The 22,610-nt window shown below is 42.6% G+C and overlaps 1 protein-coding gene across 1 annotated transcript; it reads right to left on the reverse strand.

The window, feature by feature from the left end:
* Window positions 1-5,336: 5,336 nt before the first annotated feature.
* MYOD1 (myogenic differentiation 1) lies at window positions 5,337-21,457 on the reverse strand. Its single transcript, XM_020811345.3, has 3 exons — window positions 19,668-21,457; window positions 16,257-16,335; window positions 5,337-15,196 (listed from the first exon to the last, which is right to left on the reverse strand). Exons 1-3 carry the CDS (start codon window positions 20,214-20,216, stop codon window positions 14,937-14,939), a joined length of 888 nt encoding a protein of 295 aa, XP_020667004.3. The 5' UTR covers window positions 20,217-21,457; the 3' UTR covers window positions 5,337-14,936.
* Between the last annotated feature and the right edge of the window lie 1,153 nt (window positions 21,458-22,610).

The raw sequence follows: 22,610 nt of genomic DNA on the forward strand, positions 1-22,610 counted from the left end.
AAATGTGTATTTTTCATTGTTCTCTAATGACGTGACAGGGTCCCTGCACCTTGGGAGGCTTTCAGGAACATCCTTCATGGTTCTCACCCCCACTTCCCTTCCCTTCCCTTCTCCTGTTAGGCAGGGTTTCAGAGTCCAGAAGGGCTTGAGGCTCCACCGCTATTTGTCTCACTGTTTGGCTATGAGGCATCAGTTACAGTTTTCTCTCTGACGGCCTTTCTCAGTACTGTGCCACAAGCAGGCTTCAGACTTCAGTGTGCTCTGCTCCAGCAACCACCCCAGGCCTCTCACTCACACACTAGGTCACAGTATCGTTCTCCTCATGAACAGACTTTTTCAAGTTGCGATCTTCAGCAATTCCAGCCTTCCCTTGGAGGCTTCAAGCAACTTTCAGCCTCTGTTGCGGATTGAATTCTCCTGTCCTTCCCCCTCCCGGCCTTGGCCTCTTACGGCTTCTTCTCTCCTGCTGACTTCTTGGCAGCCTGGGCCCAGCTGTTCCTGTCAATGAGAAAAGTGCCCTGAAATATTCTTTCCAGCCAGGAAGCTCCAGGCAATCATTTTGTTCGAGGGTAAAAAAAATTTCACCCCTCCTCTAGTTTCAGGAAAGGATCATCTTCCCTATTAAGCTCAGAGAAAAGAGAAACTTATTTTTTTATCAAATTAAAAAAAAAGGTAGAAAATTTAAGGAGCAAAATTATCATTCATTAAGTTACGTATATAGTGTAATAGAACTGTACCTTCATTGCTGAAAGAAAATGATTTCAGACATCTTGTTATTTGTAACTAGCAACAATCACACTTTAATTACTTCTAAAATGTAACTGTCCACCCATGAAATGAACCTGTTGATTTAAATTATATAATTTTCCTACTCTGAGTAGATAGTAGTTTTCTCTAAGAATTGCCCAGTTTTAAAGTTTTCAACAATCCATGAGGAATATACAAGAGAAAAAGTTACTTTCCTAACTTTGAGGGACATTTCTATATCTGTTCTTGCATGATTTATACAGATTTTTTTTTAATGCCGGTTTCAATGTTGTGCAAATGTTGCCATCTAGTGTTGTATCTCAAAATTACAATCAAACATATTAGCCAATGAGTATTGATGTAGTTCAATTTTTTTTTGTTATTTACAAGCTAACTTCCTCATCAGATCTTTCTTTATATTATAAAAACAATAATTTGAAACAGAACCCTTTCAAACACTGGCCTGTGCCTTTCATGTAAAGAACAAAGATGCAGAGAGGAAGGTTTGAGTTACCTGGGAAGGCAAGATTTTGGAATATTGCTCTACACCACAATATTTTTGGTTTTATTCTGGATCAAACCCTGATCTACCAAAAACATTGTCTAAAAAAAAAAATCAAACAGAGAGTTGCCACCAGAAATAACAGCTACAACTACACTGGTAAGCCAAATTGCCCTGATTTGGTTTTGTTGCATTTTGATTTTCAGCCTGTATTATGGTTGAATCTGCAGTCAGTGATCACACAGGAGCTGCAGATTAATTTGAGAGCTCAGTGTTCATACTTGATGAGATGTAATTTGCATTTCAGCCTGCAGGCCCCCTTCTTCCCGTCCTTCCTCTGGTCCCACCTCTACAGGACTGCTTGGTTTTGAAAGGCTGGGACAGTGTTCTGGAAAAGATGGCAGCTTTCCAAAGCTCTTCTTAACATGTATAGAAATGCCACACACCACAGGAATATCTTCCTTTTCATCTGGGTCATCTTCTATTTTGTTCGTAATTTTTTAAAAAAATTGTTTGGAGGTAATCTAGTGCTAATCTCATATATGTAAAAATAGTTTAAAATCTGGAGGATGATTGAGGGAAAAGAATGCAAGAGCAGCTGCTCCCACAGTCTTGAACATCATATTCCAACTGCCTATGCCACTGAATCACCACCCATAGACATTGCTCCATCTTTCCAAGAACAAATCAACTGATCACACAGAGAATAGCCCATTAGAATTGTTCTGACTGGAAAAAAAAAAAGTAAAAGCCCCCAGTAGAAGGGGGGGGCATGTTGGGGCCAATAAAGGCTGAATGGATTTGAATTGGCCTTTGCATCTTGTGATTAACAAAAATTAATTTGAATTATAATAATATAATAATCCATGTTATAAACCTAGCAGTATTTGATCATGTAATATGCAGACTTACTTAGGAAATGGAGCGTATCAAACTGAGATGCACACCCACAAGTAAAAAGAACAGCAGTTTTGTCCATGTGCAACTCCACAACAGAATTTGCTACTACTGTATAGCAGAGATCATCAACCCCCAGTCCGTGATCCAGTTTCAGTCTGTGGCCTGAGCTGGACACCCCCGCACGCACTCCCCTCCCCACAGTTGCTCTGCACACATGTGTGCGTGCCAGTGCTGGTGTGAGCACTGCCCCAACACTTCATGCATTTACCCAAGCGGGCATGCAGGAGTTCCTGCGCATGCACAAAGGGGTGGAGAACGCTCACATCAGCAATGGAGTGCGTGCACATGCTCCCCCACCACTTTGTGCATGCGCCCGAGAGTACGCCCACGTGAGCGCAGGGGTGCCCCGCCTTCCTCAAAGGCTCAGCCTGTCCACAGTCCCAAAAAGGTTTGGGACTGCTGCTGTATAGTATAAACCAGCACATGCCTAATAAGTGTATGTAGCCCTGGAAGAATCACGCAGGATTATTACTGGCTGCCAGAAACCTATCCCCACAAAAAACATCTCTCTAGCCAAAAAGCTCCAGGCAATTATCTTGCTGGCATTATCCTCCCCCTGGAAATATGCCGAGAGGTGATAGCAAATAACAAACGAAATAAAATAGCACCAAACCCATTCACTTCATAGACACCAAACCTCTAGACCAGTGCCCATTGTAGGACAGCCTCGGCTTCAACATTTTTGCCTCCAAAGATATTTCAGGTTTGATTTGATCTAGGGCCCACTTGTTTGTCTTTCTGGAAGTCCAGAGTATCCGCACAGCTCTTCCCCCAGCACCACACTTTAAACAAGTCTTTTTTTTTCCCTGTCAGCTTTCTTCACTCTCCAGCTTTCACACCCATCTATGGTGACTGGAAATACAAGAGTGTGAATGATCTTGGTCCCATTCTCCAGTGACACATCCTTACACTTGATTATCTTTTCTCACTCCTTCATTGCTGCCCTTCTGAGTCTTCTTCTGATTTCTTGGCTTCAGTTTTGATTAGAATTTATGACTGAACCAAAATATATAAAATCTTCATTTCAGTGTCTTCATTGTCAATGTGTAGTTCGTCTGTAGTCATCATTTTGCTCTTCTTCATGTTCAGCTGCAGTCCTACTTTGGCACTTTCACTAGAGGTCAATTCAAGTCATTGCTTCTTTCTGCCCGAAAGATGGGATCATCTTTGTATCTCAAATGACTGATGTTTCTTTTCACTCTTCCTTCATCTGTATATCTATGCTGCAATGTATAGATATACAGATGCATATTTGAAAGTACTCTAGACCTAGTATGTTAGTTCAGTACCCCACCTTCTTCACATTCTGGCAAACAGCTGATAGTACATGTCTGGCCTCATTCTGGTAATTAGCATGTGGGACAGACCATGCTGGCAGTGCTACTGCACAAAAACATCTGTCACCCAATATTTTATTTATTTAGATTTCTACCCTGCCCATTTAGTGAGCATGCTACTACTCGGGCTTACAAAATATTATTAAAACCATATAAAACATATAAAAAGAAAACAAACAAACACTACCCCCCATAAAATCACCCATCTGGGGCAGATAATGGACCAGCATAATTTTATAAAGGGTGGTGCTTGGGAAGGCCTGAGTAAAAAGCCAGGTTTTAATTTGCTTGCAGAAGCTCAGGAGGGCGGGGCCCAGTTGCACCTCAACAAGAAGAGAATTCCAGAGCAGAGCGACCATGACTGAAAAGGCCCATTTTCTGGTTGATGCCTTCTGGGCCTCTTTTGGAGTGGCCAACCGAAACATTAAAGACTGGGATGTGCGGGTGGGACAGGAAGATGACCTGAGGGAGAGGCACTCTGACAGTTAGCAAGGTCCTAACCCATAAAACTGTGCTCATGACCTGGGGTTCAAATCCCAGGTAGCCGGCTCAAGGTTGACTCAGCCTTCCATCCTTCCGAGGTCGGTAAAATGAGTACCCAGCTTGCTGGGGGGGCAATGTATAGCCTGTATAATTAAAAAAAAAATTGTAAACCGCCCGGAGAGTGCTTGTAGCGCTATGGGGCGGTATATAAGTCCAATAAATAAATAAATAAATAAATAAATAAATAAATAAATAAATAAATAAATAAATAAATAAATAAAGGGCTTTATAAGTTAGCATCAATACCTTGAATTTGACCCAGAAGAATACTGGCAGTCAATGCAAGTGAGCCAGGACAGGTGAAATATGGTCAAATTCAGATGTATCGGTGACCAGCCTGGCTACCAAACAAGCTACATGAGGAGAGAAGAAGAACAATCTGAATGTCTTGCTCCCGCGTAGACGACGGGCACAAGAACAGTGCTTGCCTTGCTGTGAAAATGGGGGCCTGGGAGAGAGGCATTGGCAGTAGGGATGGAATGAATCCATTGCCTACCACTTTGTCCATCTACTGCCTGTCTTCCTCAGACTGCATGAAATGCCAATAATTGTGGTTGCAGATATGTGTGTGTGTGTGCAGTACAGTGTGTGATGTACTGGACTGCAGTTCTCAACATCCCCATCCAACCCAGCTTGTCAGAATCCATCACATCACACAGTACAGGAGCAGAAAAGCCCACCTGGAGGCTGCCAGGGAGAAGCTGTTTTAGTATATTATGACTGTGGGGAAAAAAAGTATTCTATTTACTGTGTTCCAAGGGCATCAGACAAAGAATAACAAAGAATTTAAAAAACCCCAATTAGCATCATTTGTCTTTTCTCTGTGTCCATAAATTAGATACTGGTGCTAATAAAAATAACCCAAATGTCTACATTTTGAACATTTCCAATCTCCATATTTTAACTAGGTGTTCAAAACCAGCCCCATTTCTCGTATTATCCTGCAGGTGGCAGAATTGGGCAAATGTTGTGATCACCTTCAAAAATTACTGCTCTGTTGTGCTGTTTTCTAACTTCTTCTCCATGAATGTGGACTTTGGGGATAATACCGTATGCCTCACATGAAACTGCTATAGGCTCCATGTGAAGTTCATCATTTGTTCTCCACGTACGTATACATAGGCATACCCTTTGAGAAGCCCTCACCGATGTGATGAAACACAGTCCAGTGAGTTGACCACACACTACAAGTGGGTTTCCTTGTAGGAGACTTATCTCAGGCAAAGCTGATTCTGCTCTCTAATGTATTTTTAATTTCTCTCACACACATATATAAATGCCCATCTCATGGCAACATATTACATATTTAAGAACAAGAAGATTATTTTATCCAAACAGTTTTTTTAAACTCTCCCTCATCCTCAGATGTGACAGCCATGCCATTAGGGGATACTCGAGTCGGAGCTCAATACTTCTGGAAGACACCAAACTAGGGAAGTCTGTTTTCATGCTACATCAATAACATGATTGGCTTTAATACATTGGCTTTAGCACATGGATCCTCGAGAACATGCAATTCACCTGCATCCAGTCACCATTGGTGTGTCATGGCAGGAGCAAAACTCTGATGTTTTGCCGTCACCCCCCCCCATACTCTGATATTAAAATACAGACAATGCAAGTAAATTCCTCTCAATTGGAAATGCTGGGGCACAGCTGGCCAACTTGGGAATGATGAATGGGTTGACGGTGTCTGCCAGTACAGGAGCAGAAAAGCCCACAAGCCTAGCTATGTTACAGAGTCAGGGCAATACTTCTGCCCCTGTTTGCTGGCTTTAAGTGTTTTAACTTCTCTTCAACCAGAAAAGACCCCAGGTGTTCCATGGTGGCTAATGTAAGATGAAGAAAAAAAAGGGAATTCTTGCCTGCAGGCTTGCAATCATTTTTTTAAAGGCATGAAAGGAAAAAAAGGATAAGGAGGGAAGAGGAAACCAAGCTAAGACAAGTGTAGTTCTCACAGCTGTCTTCCTGTAATGATCCACTGAATGTATGTTTTGTTTACTGACAGCAGCACCAGCATCATCAGTTGAAGATTACATGAAGCACTGCATTAGCCTCAGTATCAAACGTATTCGTATGGATTATGAATGACACCACTCCTGACTTTTAAGGGAAAATGAGAGGGTAAATCCTCTGCTAAATCTATTACTCGGTAAGCTCTGGTCATTGTTAAAGTTTCTAAACTTGACTGATCTTTTGTACTAAGCCTGAAATAATTAGGTAATTATTGGAAATGACTCATTAAAATACTGTGGGCAGTATTTGGGCTGCCAGATCACTTCCTCTTCTCTCCCCCACAAATTCTGGTGGTTGTGACAGGATTGGGAACTATGGCAATCATTTACAAATGGTGATTTCTACTTATTGACATTCGTACATATTTTCCTATTTCTGGTTTCTGGTGTGTAGCAGGTAGCACTTCTGAGATGAAAACAAAATGGATGTTTCAGCTTGTGTTTTCTTTTTAGCTCAGTATACATATAATTTTTACTGGTGACTGTCCAGACTGTAATAAGGATAAAAGCAGCTGCAGAGTTTACATATATAGTAAAAGCTTTGCCTAAAATAATGGCCATCGATTCTTCCTGTTATTCAGCATGGAAGCTAGAGGAACCTACCTATCATGTCTGATTTCAGAAGTGAAATAGAGCCGGGCCTGATGACTACTTGGATGAGAAACCACCAGATATGGCCAGGATGGCCAGAGAGGTCTAGCAAAGACCACTGCCTGGAACTCTGGAGAGCCGTCGCAATTGACATGACTATGCTAGATGGGTCAATGGTATAAAGTAGGCTTGATATAAACTAGCTTTCTATATTTCTATTAATTGCTGCCACCGCCACCACCACTATAACCAGAATGTTCTTTATAGTCCACCATTTTAGAAATGCTGCAGAGTGCCTTGCAAACGTCATATTCTTCTAAAATGTCTTTGGTTCCTTCATGGAGAACCTCCAGATTGGTAGCCCATCACCAGATGCAGAGCAGGACATTAGCAGAACTGTGGGGAAGCTCTACCTGCTTGCTCAGAACTGGGATAGGGAAAGCTGTGGTAAATCCAGTCCATCAAAATATTGGACAAGCTACAAAAAGCCGTTCCTCCCACGTCCATGCTACAGATGCCTGTGAGCATTGTGGAACTGAGATAAAGGTCTCCTCTGAAGATCTTAGAAGCTGGGGAAGCTCATATGGGGAGATACCACCCCTTGTTTGAAGCCTAACCTCAGCTGAAAGATTCTCCTGTGCTTTCCTGTTAAACTGAATCTCTTGGACAGCTCCCAATAAGGCAAGCATCGGAAGTACAAGCAGGAGCTGAAGCTGGGGGAAGGTAAGAAGCAGAGGAGATAAGCATCTAAACAGTCTCTTTTAATATTTTTATGATCTGCTGAGTGTCAGGATTCTGGCTGGTTCATTCTTATCATCCTGGCATGTCCTATCTTACCAGGCATGCACGTACGCACGTACCCACCGACCCTTGAAAAGGGCAGCGATCAGGGTCTTCTGGATAGCATAGGAGTACAGGAAGATAGGGTATTGCATCAACACTGGCGAATGCTCCTTCTATAGCAGCCTAGCTTGCTACAAGTTGCTAGGCACAGCAGTGGTCCAATCCAGCAACTTTCTTCCATCGAGGCATTAAAACATTAAAAAAAGTCGTCAAAATGTCTTCCATGATGGACAATGTTCTGTGCTTGCTTTACTTTGGCAAGAGAAGCATTTTAAAGGAAAGATTGTTCTTGCTGAATTAAGCTGAAAGCTTGGTTCTCAAAACAGCTTCGGGCTTTTAAAATACAGATCAAAGGGTTACTGTTGGGAAGAAAGAAGTCCTCAGCTGCACTGAGGGATGATGTCTTTCTCTGTTGTAGGAAGAGTCCATCCCTAAAGCTTTCCTTCCTCCAGCGGTTTCCTATTCATACTTGTTTTTTTAAAATATTTATTTTATTTTCAAAATACAGTAGCCACTCCATAACACACATGTGGACAGATTCGGTGTTAGCTAGATCCAGGAAGAACAGAAATACTAGAGCTGGAAAAAGTAACTTTTTCCCAACTGCAAATCTCAGGATCCGCAGCCAGCCTTGACAGTGGTCAAGCAGAAGGTGGGATTCTTGATGTTGTATTCCAAGACATTAGTATTTCCAAGCTCTGTGACATGTCTGCAACTCTCCATAACTCTAATGGAGCTTTGTTGTTGTTGTTGTTTAGTCATTAAGTCATGTCCGACTCCTCGTGACCCCATGGACCAGAGCATGCCAGGCCCTCCTGTCTTCCACTGCCTCTCAGAGTTGGGTCAAATTCATGTTGGTAGCTTCGATGATACCATCCATCCATCTCATCCTTTGTCGTACCCTTCTTCTCTTGCCTTCACACTTCCCCAACATCAGGGTCTTTTCCAGGGAGTCTTCTCTTCTCATGAGATGGCCAAAGTATTGGAGCCTCAACTTCAGGATCTGTCCTTCCAGTGAGCACTCAGGGTTGATTTCCTTCAAAATAGATAGGTTGCAGTCCAGGGGACTCTCAAGAGTCTCCTCCAGCACCACAATTCAAAAGCATCAATTCTTTGGCGGTCAGGCTTCTTTATGGTCCAGCTCTCACTTCCATGCATCGCTACTGGAAAAACCATAACTTTGACTATGCGGACCTTTGTTGGCAAGGTGATGACTCTGCTTTTTAAGATGCTGTCTAGGTTTCTCATCGCTTTCCTCCCAAGAAGCAGGCGTCTTTTGATTTCATGGCTGCTGTCCCCATCTGCAGTGATCATGGAGCCCAAGAAAGTAAAATCTGTCACTGCCTCCATATCTTCCTCTGTCCCACATATAGGTTTCTCAGGAGATAGATAAGGTGGTCAGACACTCCCATTTCTTTAAGAACTTGCCATTGTTTATTGTGATCACCACAGTCAAAGGCTTTTGCGTAGTGAAGGAGTCTTGTAGTTAGTGGTAATTCTAATATTTGTATAATAATTATACAGACATTGTAAATGGATAACACTGTACATAAGCCCTTTTTCTTTCTACATTAATAAAAAGTCACGCAAAATTGCTCCCTGTGTTTGCATGTGTGTGAGTGTGTGCGCACACATGTGTCTATTTTGGGATGTGTTGAATGCATGGTCTCTGCTGTAACACTAGAACCACCCTGTGGAAACTTAAGTTACTAAAATAAATCACTGAAATTCAATATCTAGGAATACTTGTGGAACAGGGCGTTCATTGTCGAACACAAATATTCTGACTGTGAGCAGCAAGACTCCAGCTTGCTGCACTGCAATTTCACTTGCTTTCAGTAATTACTGGTGTGAAAAGGGAAGGAATACGATTGCAAATTGAGCTTTTGCTGCATTTTTTGGCTGCCCCACACAACACCATTTCTCAACAGAGTGATATCTCCTTGTAACACAAGTTTACCATTACATCAGTGTGAAGGGTTTTGCAGTTGCACCACAATTAAGAAACTTTACTCCCCTATCTACCTACAACTGGGATGTAGACATTTCCCTACTTCTTTTTATAAGTGTACTCTTTACTAACATTCCTTGCAACAACCAGGTTACATTTAGGGTCAAACTAGATAAGATACTAATCCTATGTTGAGAAATAATGCACCCTCAAGTGGCCCAAAATGTCTACTTGTAATAGCACATTCACAACATAAGTATGAGTGAACACTGAAATGTAAAGATCAGTGGCCTATGCAGGTCTGAGGTGTGTATAATAAAAGGAAATCATTTGAACAGAACGACAAGACTATATGAGTGGATAGAGCAACAGACTAGGATTAAATTATCAATTGAATTTATAAACCACCCCGAGTGGCCTTTGGTTAGATAGGCGGTAATAAATAAATAAATAAATAAATAAATAAATAAATAAATAAATAAATAAATAAATAAATACATACATACATACATACATACATACATACATACATACATACATACATACATACAGTGGTGTTTCGTATTACGTTAATTCATTCCAGCGAAATCGCTGTAGAATGAAAATGTCGTAATGCGAAAATAAAAAGCCAATTGAAACACATTGAAACCCCTTCAATGTGTTCCAATGGGCTGGAAACTCACCGTCCAGGGAAGATCCTCCATAGGGTGGCCATTTTTGGTGGCTGTCTTGCAAGGAATCCGTCCCAGAAAACAGCGGGGAGCCATTTTATTTACCCGGTGGCCATTTTGAAACTGCCAATCAGCTGTTGGAAAATCGTCGTTTTGCGAAGAATCAGTTCCCGAAGCAGCGAACCGATCATCGTAAAATGAAAAAACCCTATTCAGACCATTGTTTTGCGATTGCAAAATGTTGTTGTAATGCGGTTTCATCATAATGTGGGGCAATCGTAAAGCGGGGCATGACTGTAAATAAATAAATAAATACAGAAAGGAAGGAAGGAAGGAAGGAAGGAAGGAAGGAAGGAAGGAAGGAAGGAAGGAAGGAAGGAAGGAAGGAAGGAAGGAAGGAAGGAAGGAAGGAAGGAAGGAAGGAAGGAAGGAAGGAAGGAAGGTGACCAGGGTTAAATCGTCAGTCAGCGATAGAAACTCACAGCGGAGGAGGTATAACTGGTAAAACAACTCCTTAAATATCTCACCATGAAAGCCTTATTAGAATTGCTATCTTGTACCCTACTATCCACCAACAATGGGATTCCCAGTGTGAAGTAACAGTCAGTGTAACAGACGAGGACTCTGGAGAACAGGATTCAAATCCCCACTTGGCCGTGAAAACGCACTGTGAGGGGGCTGGAACTGGTAAAACCACTCCTTAAATATCTGACTTACCTTGAAAGCCCTCTTAGGGTCGCTATAAGTCAGTTTTGACTTGACAGTGCATATGTGCATATGCATGCACACACATACACACACACACACCTACACCACCACTGGATGATCCTTGGAATCCTGGCCTGTTTTCGTAATCACATTACATTTATTGCTAAATAAGTTTGTGCTGACAAACACTAACCTAGGAATGCACACTCAACAGATATTGTGTCCCGGCTTCCTATGTGAGTTACAGCATGTGTCTTTCCCTCCTTCTTGTTCATGTGCCAGAGGGGAAGAGCAGAAGCATGTACTTCTTTGGAACAAAGCAAGGTTTCCAATGTCCAGCTGTGAGGAACTTGTGGATTCAGAACAAGTTACAATTTGAAGTCATAGTTTTATTCCACACTGTCTTCAGTTTAAATAAAGCACAGTTCTGCAAGTTCAGCTGTCATAAGGAACAACAGTCAATTTAAAATTCGAAGTGGAAGCTTCCAGTCTTCTTGTGGCCATGACAGATAAGAAGGAAGTACGAGCCCAAGAAACGTTGTGGCTTGTTCACAAAGTGGGAAAGCATACTTTCTCCAGTACACTATGCATTTCATTTGGCTCAAGCTCAAATTGCTCACCAAATTGCTCTGATGTAGATCAGGCTTGGATCAAATTGGAATGGCCAGATATGATTACAAAGTGAGGCAAATTTACAAAGTTATTCAGGTCTGGAGCATAAACTGAAGTGAACAAATGCGGCACTTCTTTTTTTCTATATATCTCTTTTTATTATTTTTATTATTTTAAAAGTCTGTCCGTGCTTCTTCAACATCGTGTCCCCTGGGTTCTGCTTATAGTCATTTGGCAATACAACTACAATACATATTAAGTTCTTAATCTATACAACGTGCTTCTAGCCATTGATGAAACAGATTCTAAGTTTGATAGTATTATGAATCTTCCTTCCCTTTGATCTTTAACATCAGTCTGTCCATTTCTGCATAGTCCAGTATCTTTTTAATTATTTCTTCATCTAGAGGTGTTTCTTCATTTTTCCAGTACTGTACATATATAATCCTTGCGGCTGTTAGAATATGCAGCATTAAATATACATTTTGTTTATCAACATTTTCTGGTATTATACCTAATAGAAAGAATTCTGCCTTACAATCTACATGTTTTTTGATTATTTTAACAAGTCTTATATATATATTTTATTCAAAACATTTTTGCTTTATCACATGTCCACCAAAGGTGATAGTAAGTTCCAGTTTTTTATGACATTTCCAGCATTTACTTGACCAAGTGGCACTTCTTCTGGTTGTTAAAGCACACACAGTTTAAAGGTTACCTGTCTGAAATTCAGGTTCACTTCCTACTTTAGAGATATCAGACAAAAACAAAAGAAAAATAAAAAATAAAGAAGAAAAATAAAAAATAAAGTGGCACTTTAAAGACTTAACTGCTATATTTTAATGTGAGCTTTTGTGGACAAGTCACTCTCTAAGACTTCCTACTTTAAGAGTCTATAATGTCTCCAAATTTCTTATGAAGCAGTGCACATTGGTACAATGCACATCAGCTTGCATGCACATACACACGTACACACACAAATGATTATAGCTGTTCTGTATTTTCAGTGGTTAATAGAAGGCTTTACAAATTACCGTATTTTTCGCACCATAAGACTCACTTTTTTCCCACAAAACAGGGGGGTAGAAAGTCTGTGCGTCTTATGGAGCGAAGAAAATAGATTATATTTTCCTGTTTTCTTCTCCTAAAAAATTGGTGCGTCTTATGGAAAGGTGCGTCTTATGGAGCGAAAAATACGGGTAAGTCGGATCTATTGCACAAATCGACTTGGATGGGCACAAATGGCTCTGAAGCAACCTGGAATTCATTCCAAAGAACAAATCAAATGGGAAAAACCTGTGCACAGGCCTGATTCCTAGTTAGCTCGGAATGGGGAGATAATATGCCAAAGTGTCTTGAAGGGTACATGCAACCCAGGGTTCATTTCAAATCAATATGACCATTGACATCCTCCTATAGTAAGAGAACAGTCTTCTCAAAATCTCCGGATTGCTCAGTATTATCTAGGTACTTTCTGAATATAGCTGCATTTTCAGACAATTCACCAGCTCCTTGATACCTCTAAGTTCACACCTTATAGTACAGCATCTGACTTCAGTATTTTGTATTTCTTTGTAACACTGCGCAATCAAAACAACGGTCTCTGAAGTATAAGTTTCACATTGAAGTCTGAGTGAGAAAACTGTAAATGTCAGTTCATTTGGGGTACTTAATATTTGTGTTTTTAATTTAATCAAAATGCATCAGAAGTCATGCAGTCACAAGAAACCCAGTGATAAACAACCATTTTGGAAATGGAATCAGGAGAAAAACACACCTTAACAGAAGATCATGAATGGATAGTCATCACCTCATAGTCAATGCATGCTACTTTTAAAAGACAGCAAAATCCTAGTAGGGCATTAATGAATCCAGTTTCCCGATACACTTAAAAGGGAGAGCTAAGCAACACCCCCTCCATTGCCAGATTCTTTCTGTGATCAACAATAGATCTGAGGAGTTTCCTACTTGTGTTTAAAGTCTGCATGTAAGCCAGAACTGCAATTCTGCAACACTCCTGCTTGTGTGTAGGCTGTACATGAAAGCAGGAACCTCTCCTCTTCAGAGCCATGGTTACTCAAACGGAAAAAATGTCAAGGGAGGAGACAGGATTAAGTGCTCCCCTCTAAGCATGCGGATGAACCTAGATTCACTGATGCTGGAATATAGCTTATTTGTGTGCCTTTATATGATTGTTAGCTATATGATTTGGGAGGCTTTGTTCTAGTGCAGCTGCAGCCTTATGTCATGAGTTCTTTGAGGCACAGCATCTCTCTTTACAAATGTAAAGAATAAAAGTATTATTTATGACTGCATACCATTATCAGATTACCATTAACTTAAATGAGTACATTAATTAAAATGGGGCTAGGCCCCATATGCCCAACAGTGCTTTCTATAAACAAAAACAAATTAAAGAGGAATGCAAAATTCAAGTGGAGAGCGAGCTAGTCATGCATAGCATGGGTGTGGAGAAACAGTAAATTTAAAATGTTTTTGCAGCCCATCACACAGCAGAATAGGAAAGCTCTTTTCTTATTAAAACTCACAGCTTGCATGTTCTGCAAGATGATAGTCTGTAGTAGGAGACATGAAAACAGGCACTACAATTGGACAGGTGCTTCTCTTTCTGCCTAGGCTTTGGCTGTGTAGGAATACAGTCATGCAAATTGTGGGAGCATGACAATATGGAATTTGGGGACATGGTACAAAATCCTTTCTGATATGATATTGAAAGCGACGTTGAGATTCGAAGCCAAAAGCCAATCCAGTAGTTTTATAAATAAGGATCTTTATTTAGAATACTGTTGAAAACATTCTCAGCATCCACATTGTATAAATATATAAAGTTAAAAGTTTGGCACAACAAACCAAGCAACATTAAATACATACATTTTTGTTGTTGTTTTGATGGAATTCCTTTTTTTTTTTTTGGCAAAGCAACTCTTATTTACACGTATACAAAATAAGTATTTTTCTAAAAAATGGTCCACAACCTTTTCTGCAAAAATGTGGATGGCTATTATTTCAGAAGGGAATTGCAAAGAAAGTTTACAATCCTGAACAACTGGGCTGCTGAAACTGCACTAGAATTAAACGGGAGTAAGCAGTCTGTATGAATGATTGCCAGAAGAGGATCTACAAAGACTCTCCCAAGAAAGGTTTCCTCTTTTGAAAGCAAGGATTAATCATTGGCCATTTCATGGTACACAATTCTAAATCTCTATATACAAATTAAATAGCTTTTGTTTACAACCAATAAATAAGTGTATTTTGATGTAGTACAAGCTTGGAAGACAATATATATTTGAAAGGAATTATTAGATACATTTGAAAACGTAAAAAAAACTCACAGGGATTGTCTCTTTCAGTGTTTGGAAAGCAGATTTAAGTATTACTTGATGGCTAAAGTGGGGAGCATCCGCAATGCTGCAGCTTGCGTTTGCTGGGCGTTTATAGCACTTGGTAGATAGGGTTGTTAGCGCTGTTGTTGGTAGCGTCCTGAGGGAGTGGAGTGCAGCTAGCTGGAGAGGAGATTTGTGCTGCAGTGTCGTTCAGGCTGGCCCCATCATGGAGGGAACAGGGGCTCCCCGCCGTTCCACTTTCAACTGCAGGCAAGGTAGGGCAGGCTGTGCTGTCAGTTGAAATCCTCTCCACAATGCTCGACAAACAATCTAGGCTGGAAACAACGGAACTCTTCCCTTGCTTTGAATCTGAAAGACAAGGAGAACAGTGGACTAAGAAAGTTAGTTACACCGAAGAGGATTGGGTGTGTGTTTGTTTGGGATGTGTGTGTTTTCTGTTTTGTTTGTTTGTTTGTTTGTTGGGTAGGACTTTGATATGCAGTCACAATCACACCCAACAGCAAAGTCCTACACATGCCCAGTATGAGATTAAATTATGTTGGGTTAAACAGGATTTACTGCCCCTACCCCCCATTAATTATTTGTTGGATGGAAATCTGAGTTGGCCTCATACAATTTTGAGAGGAGAGTCAGATGAACTGTGAATAAAAACTCCACAGTGGCCTGGGAGAGGAAAAAAATCAGCCAAATAATTTTGTAAAGTTTAAACCCACGGTGAAGAATAGCACCAACAACTGGTTTTGATCAGGTTTTTAAAATTCATTTTTATAGACAAATTACACACCCCACAACAAAATTCTGATGTACAGTTAAGACAGTACAGAATCAAATATCTAACAAATCAAAGAGGATAAACTCACAACTGGCAATATGAAGTATAAGAAGATCGATACAGAGATTTAAAATGACCTGTTAAGTATGTCTCTCTTTAAGGTGGTCATAGGACCATAAAAAACAATAATTAATTTTAATTACAACTTAAAAATAAAAATGCACAGTGTTTCGGGGGGAGGGGAAATGAACCCATTAAAATAATAAATATCTAATACTGGCCAAAATCTTCTTGCCCAATCTACAGCTGAGAGGAAACCACCTAAGTCTTGGCAGCAAATTGCCATTTATTAATGAAGTGTCCAACCGTGTGACTGCATATATGCCCAGGAACTCAATCAGTATCTTGTTAGTGAGTGGCAATCTGCTGCCAAGACTGATGTGATTTCCTTTCTACAAGTGCAGAGGTTGGTAATAGGTTTCTAACCAATAACTACAATGCATTAGATATGAAACCTTTATTTGAGCACACTTCGCTATGGATTACCAAGGACACAAAGTATGAAAGTGTATGTGGGCTCTGTTCAGCAGTCTTACCCTAGAATAATCTTTTATTTCTTCCAAGGCAGACACTTACCACTTAGAGTTTCTGTATAGTAGCTGCTGTCATAGCTGCTCCTTCTGCGGGAACTGCAAGGGGGTCCACTGTAATCCAACTAGAAACAAAATCCAGTAATGTAAAACATTAGATCAGAAACATGATCAGGCTAGCCAGGTGTACACGTGTGTATGTAGGTGTTTAAGCCTGCACACCTGTCATTTCATTTCACACACCTACTACAGGAAACACAAGTATAGCCATTTAGCCTGTTAATTGTCAAGGTAATCCAAACCACTCTAAACATATGGTGGTCCTTTGATCTCTTTGTTGATATGTGGCCCTTTAAATAATCATATAATACCTCACACATTTGCAACAATTTTGACTTTTTTATTCCCTCTGCTAAGGCCTATTGGCAATGAATGTGCATTCTTCACTGTATTTTGATGCCACACTCAACAGCTCTACAAATTCCTATTATAATTTTTCATTCACACAGCAGATAGTAACAAGAAGCCATTTAGGCAGATTATTCAGAAACTGGAATCATCCAGTCTACTTACAGAACATCATGACTGTGATGGACTCTGAAAGTATGTCTCTTAGGTGTGAACCCATACACTCACAGAGATGGTAATACATTTTTGGACTATGACTCCCTTGATCCCACAGCCCATTCTAGTGACAGGATCCTTAAGAGTTATTATCCTAAAAAGTAGCTTTTTCTATTTCTATACCCAAGATACTTCAGCACATTTTAAAAGAAACGTGTTCATTTGCCCTGTTCCAAGCCTTCATCCAAGTGTGGAGCCCAATGAAATTACAGGTAATGGCTGGATAAGTTTATTTCCAGAATAAATAAACCACCCCACCTCTAGTTTTAAAACATGGCCTGGGATTAAAATCTGGCCTTCTCTTCTGTTTCCTTCCCTGTCTCTGTCCCTAAAATGTAATGTAATGTATGCTCTGTGTCATAGATGTGCACATTGCTCATCTTTGGCTTCTCCTGCCTCCCACAGCTACTACAAGCACTATTTGTGAAGAGTAGGGGGGAAGATTGTGATGATATTTCACATTTTTCGCAACCTACATGTGAACCCATAAGCAAGTTCAAACATGTTTATGAGTAATTGGTCTTTATCACCTGATTACTCATGAGTTTGTTCAAACCCACCCATAAGCACAAACATAGGTTGCAGAAAAAATATGGCATGTCACAGAATGAGGCTTCAATGCAATGGCCAAAATTCAATGTGAGATACAGTCACCATTGTCTTATATGTCACATTTGGTACAGTGAGTCACTCAGTACCCATTCCATCACAGTCCAAACATGTTTCACAGATCACAATATATTACAGGTCTTCTCAGAGATAAGCCTCATCATATTTGATCTTATTTAGGGCTATAACACTGTCCACACCTATGCTGGCAATATTTAAGCTGTGGAGCTGAGTAGACATATATACTCTATGATGATTTTGTACAAACATGTTTTACTGGGCATGCTCTTCCAAGTACCAAAGCATCTACTTTGGACTGTCCCTTTTCTACAGGGCCAAATAAAATCAGGGTATAATATTAACTATGCTCTGCTTCCTCAGAAATACATCTTTACTGTGTACGGGTTTACTTCTGTGGAGGAGATGGGTAGGAAAGATTTAAATGGGCAAAGACCTGGAAGTTCAGCTCAATTTATTATACATCATGTTTCTAAGTATCCCAAAATCACAGGACAACTGAGTAAGAGATCTATAATTTCTTCCTCCAGGGATTGTCCTGCTTTGTCACCAAGGCACTTTGTCCTGGGAGGACAGAGAGAGCTGAACAGCAGAACAATGTTCTTGTTACTCTATGGCACCTAAGGAGCAGCATGCTTTGTATGACTACGCTCGATTGCCATCTGGTGGCTGCTACTCCTGTGATTTGCTGTTGGGTATATGTGCACATCTCTGTCTCTACGCTTTATTGTACTGATTTAGTCTTTTAACTATATGTCAACATAGGAACTCAAGAGGGTAGTTCATAAATTGTCCAAATAAATAAACAAATAAACATGGTGTTTTAGATAGTCTGATCCCAGACATGATGACTCAGATTACATCCCATTGAGTTCAATAGGGCTAATCTCTAAATAAGCATGGCAGTATTAGTTCAATTACAGCTGTAGAGAAAACAATTACATTTAGAACCCTCTACCTTACTGACAGTAATAGAGAGAGCTGTTTCCTCCATGTATCTTATACAGTGAGAATTAATTTGAAGGAAAACCTCTCTCTCCTGTCCCAGGAACCAGCTGGAACAGCCAATAACCATGTACAGTATTAGAAGCAGAACAGAACTGCCTGTGTTCAAGGAAAAGAAAACACTCTCTCTGTTTTCCTTGGAACAGTAACAAGTGAGTTATCCTTACTCTCCCAGGGAATAAAAGTCGGAGGGCGGACCCTGCTTCTGGTGCTAAATGCAGCACTCACAGGCCAGGCCAGGGTACGCTGGCTCTTAAATTTGCTCCAGAGTTTTCAGTGTTGTCTATTTCCAGAAAACTGTGCTCTGGCTGGCAGGCTTACTTTCTTTATAAACAGGCACTGGGACTAAAGTCTGCTAAGAAGTGCAGCCCTCTTGACCGGGAAGTCCCAATCACTGATCCAACTGGGGACTGTGATTACTCAACAGGGACAGAAGAGCACACGTTGCCCATTAAGTGTGATGAGTTTCACTTGCTGCTCTGTTTAGTCCTGAGGCTGAAAATGGCTCCTGGGGTTCATCTGACTCAAAAGGCACCAGGGAAGTCCTGCCCCTTGCCTTCCACATTTCAGAGGGAAATCCCATCCCAACTATGTAGGCTGCCTCCTCACTTATTTGTTACATTTCAATTCTGTCTTCCTGACAGTGAACTCAAGGCATGCCCCCCCCTTTAAAAAATCCTCATTACTATTCTGTGTGGGGAAGCTGGGGGGTTGTGTTCCCTTTTTAATTCTCACAAAAATCCTGTGGAGGAGTTCAGGCTCAGCGACCCTGGGTTACCCAGTTAAGCTTCCTAGGTTACCTGAATCTCCAGCTCGCCTGTCCTACTGCTACACCCTGGCCTAAAGCGAATGGTGCTGCTCTGACCACTACACCTCTCTCTCTCTCTCTCTCTCTCTCTGTGTGTGTGTGTGTGTGTGTGTTTTCTCTCTTTCTCTCGGAGTTCAAGCACGACTCTCTAACCCAAACGACTAGGGATATTAAGAGACAGGCCCTTTCCCCGCACAGAAATGTCTGAGGGAGAGAATCAGGCCGCCTGCCTCCCTCTGGGGCGAGCTGTCAAAAGGCCCAGGAGGCCTCGGGCGTCTTCCTCGGGGTGGGTGGCGAGGCCGCCGTGCTCCTCCAACCCACCGTCCCCGCTTGGGCAGAGGTGCCGTGGCCGCCGCCGCCGCCGTACCCCCGAGGAGGAACCCCCCAACTCACCATGCCGTCGGAGCAGTTGGAGCGGGGGCTGGAGGCGTCGGACTCGCCGCTGTAGTGCTCGAGGACCGGGTAGTAGGCGTCCTCTTGCTCCCTCAGCAGGGCCTGGAGGCTCTCGATGTAGCGGATGGCGTTGCGCAGGATCTCCACCTTGGGCAGGCGCTGGTTGGGGTTGGTGGAGGTGCAGCGCTTGAGAGTCTCGAAGGCCTCGTTGACCTTGCTGAGGCGCCGCCGCTCGCGCATGGTGGCGGCCTTGCGGCGGTCGGCGTTGGTGGTCTTCCGCTTGCAGGCCTTGCAGGCCCAGAGGAGGCAGCGCCCGGCCTGGTGGTGCCCGCTCGGCGCCCGGATGTGCTCGTCCTCGTGGCCGTGGCCGCCGCCGCCGTGCTCGTCGGCCTTGAGCAGGCCCCCCACGTGCACCAGGCGCGGGTCGAGGTCCTCGAAGAAGTGCATGTCCGACGTGTTGAAGCACGGGTCGTCGTAGAAGTCGTCGGCGGCCGCCGAGAAGGAGCAGAGCGAGCCGTCGGGGATCTCCATGTGGCCCAGCACGTCCATGGAGGAGGGGAGTCGGGTCGGGCAGGGCCGGGTCGGGGCAGGAATGGATCGAGAGAGCGGCGGGCAGAAGCCCTAGAGAGAGAGAGAGAGAGGCTCGAGGGGGAGCTTCTGCTGCTGGTGGCGGCGCAGCAGCGGCGGCGGTGCCGTCGGGCTCTCCCTCCAAAGCCAAGTCCAAGGTCACGGGCCTTCTTCCTTTTCCAAAGGGAAGGCGCTCGAGGGAGAGGGACGCGTGTGCCGGCAGCCGGGCGGGGGGCTTCGTCCACTATAGGCTGTCGTCCCTTTGCTCTCCCCCCCCCCCTTGCGTGGGCTCAGCCTGCCATCTGGGGAAAGGGAGATGCCCCCGGCCCTTCTTCTTCGCCGCCGCCTGCCATCCGCCCGGCCTGCGCCCGGTGCCTCTTATTTATTCCAGCCCGGGAGGGTGGGCATTCCTCCACCGGCCACCCATTCTCCCACCTGCCGGCCTATCATCCCCTTGGCCCCTCGCACAGCCACTCGCCGGGGTGGGGTGGGGTGTCTCGAAGGGGGGGAGGGAGGGGAGGGGGCGGGAGGGAGGCCGCCCCGATTGGGCGCCGGCGAAAGGCCCCCCGTCCGGCAAAAGTCGGAGGGAAGAGGCCGCCCGTGTCAAAGCGCCGCCGGGGCAGCGAGAGGTGCTTGGGAGCGGGCGCGGGCAGGGGGCCTCGGCGGCTGGGCGAGACTCCCCATCTCCGACGGTCTCCCCGAGAGGAATCCGCGCCGTGATGAGAGCTCAGTTCGTTCCCCACGAGCTGCTTCTAGTGTTGGGAGGCCTCCTCCTTTTGGACAGTTTGCGAGAGAAAGAGAGAGAGAGGAACACACGCTGATGTGTAGTAACAGGTGCTTCCAGGAAGCCTACTTGCTGTCGTTTTGTGTGAGGTTTTTTGGTTTTGGGCGGCCGGCGTCCGAGATTTGTTTCTTTTTTTCCTCCCACAAGTCACCGACCTATTACACTATTTTCCTTTCCAAGAGAAGCGTGAAATGTGTAAAAGTAGAATAAGGTGAACACCAACTTACTAATTTTGAAAGGGAAAGAAAAGTCGTAGTTGTATCTTCCAAAAATAACTATCGTGGTGGTTCAGTTGAGCCCTTTATGGGATCTTTTTAAAGAAGTGTTTTAGTCTGCAAATATGTAAGTACAGGGTTTTTTTCCCGTTTGTATGTGACTTCTAGTGGACTGTCCCATCTACGCAATCGTATTTGCGGACTGGTTTCGTGCTTTCACCCCACCCTGTGCTTTGTTCTGTTGCCTATTATTATTATTATTATTATTATTATTATTATTATTATTATTATTATTATTATTATTATTATTATTATTATTATTATTATTATTATTATTATTATTATACCTTGGTTTGTTATATCAGATCCCGCGGTTTCTGTAAAATAAATGAATAAATAAATTTGTATACCTGAGGTCGGCCTTCCTTAATTTAAATGTATATCTAAATCCTGGTTTTTCTTTTCAGGAAGGGTCGCTGTCGTAATTTTCTTTGTTATAATTATTATTGTCGTCGGTCTTCCAATACAAACGACGGAAAATCCATGGCAAAATGTTACTAAAAAGTCATGGAGATTGAGAGGACGAGCGGCTTTTTTGTTTGTTTGTGTTTTTTTGCCTTCGATCCAGCTTTTGCCGAAAACCGTTTTCGATGAGAAAAACTAAAACAAAAACCGGCTTAAGAGTCTTCTCAATTTTGTTTCTCGGTTCCATTCCCGGAGGGACTCTGCCTTTCATTTTTATTTTCTGTTTTAATCTGATGTGAGTAATTTGGGGGAGGATTGGATCAAACTGAGCAGTGTCTCCCTCCCACTCCGGATTTTAGAAAGCCGGTCTTTTAAAAAAGAGATGAAAGCGTTGTGGGTCCAAACACCTTCCTGTTGATGGCTTTATCTTATGTCATGTCGTATACTTTGCCATTCTTTTGGACAAATTGTAGGCAGGGTTTTTGTTTGTTTGTTTGTTTATTGTTTAAGAAAAGGGGGGAAGAGCCATTCAAAAAAGCGAAGGCGAATATTTTAGGGTAATTTCAGATTTCAAAGGTGTTTTCCCTCTTTCTCCAGGTTCACATCTCTTTTACTTTCTCCGTAGGAAAGGAAAGTTGCTTTAAAACGAAAGTTTCGGCAACATCTCAAGGGGGGGGGTTGTCTGCGAGAGAACCGATTAAAGCAGCGCAACAGGCTTTGAGCCGGTTGAGAAGACCTAAAGGAAGGACTCCAAAACCGATATTGCCTTTATTAGAAATGTGCTAAATATTCCGTTGAAAGTAGCTTGAGGATCGTAGCTATCCACCCCGAAGGCGATGATGTATGTGAGAAACCTGGTCTGAGTTAATGTAAAGTTTCTTCTGTATAGAAACTGGAGGGGCGGTAGGAGTG

Source organism: Pogona vitticeps, chromosome 1 (genome assembly GCF_051106095.1).
Source record: "Pogona vitticeps strain Pit_001003342236 chromosome 1, PviZW2.1, whole genome shotgun sequence".
Classification (NCBI taxonomy): Eukaryota; Metazoa; Chordata; class Lepidosauria; order Squamata; family Agamidae; genus Pogona; species Pogona vitticeps.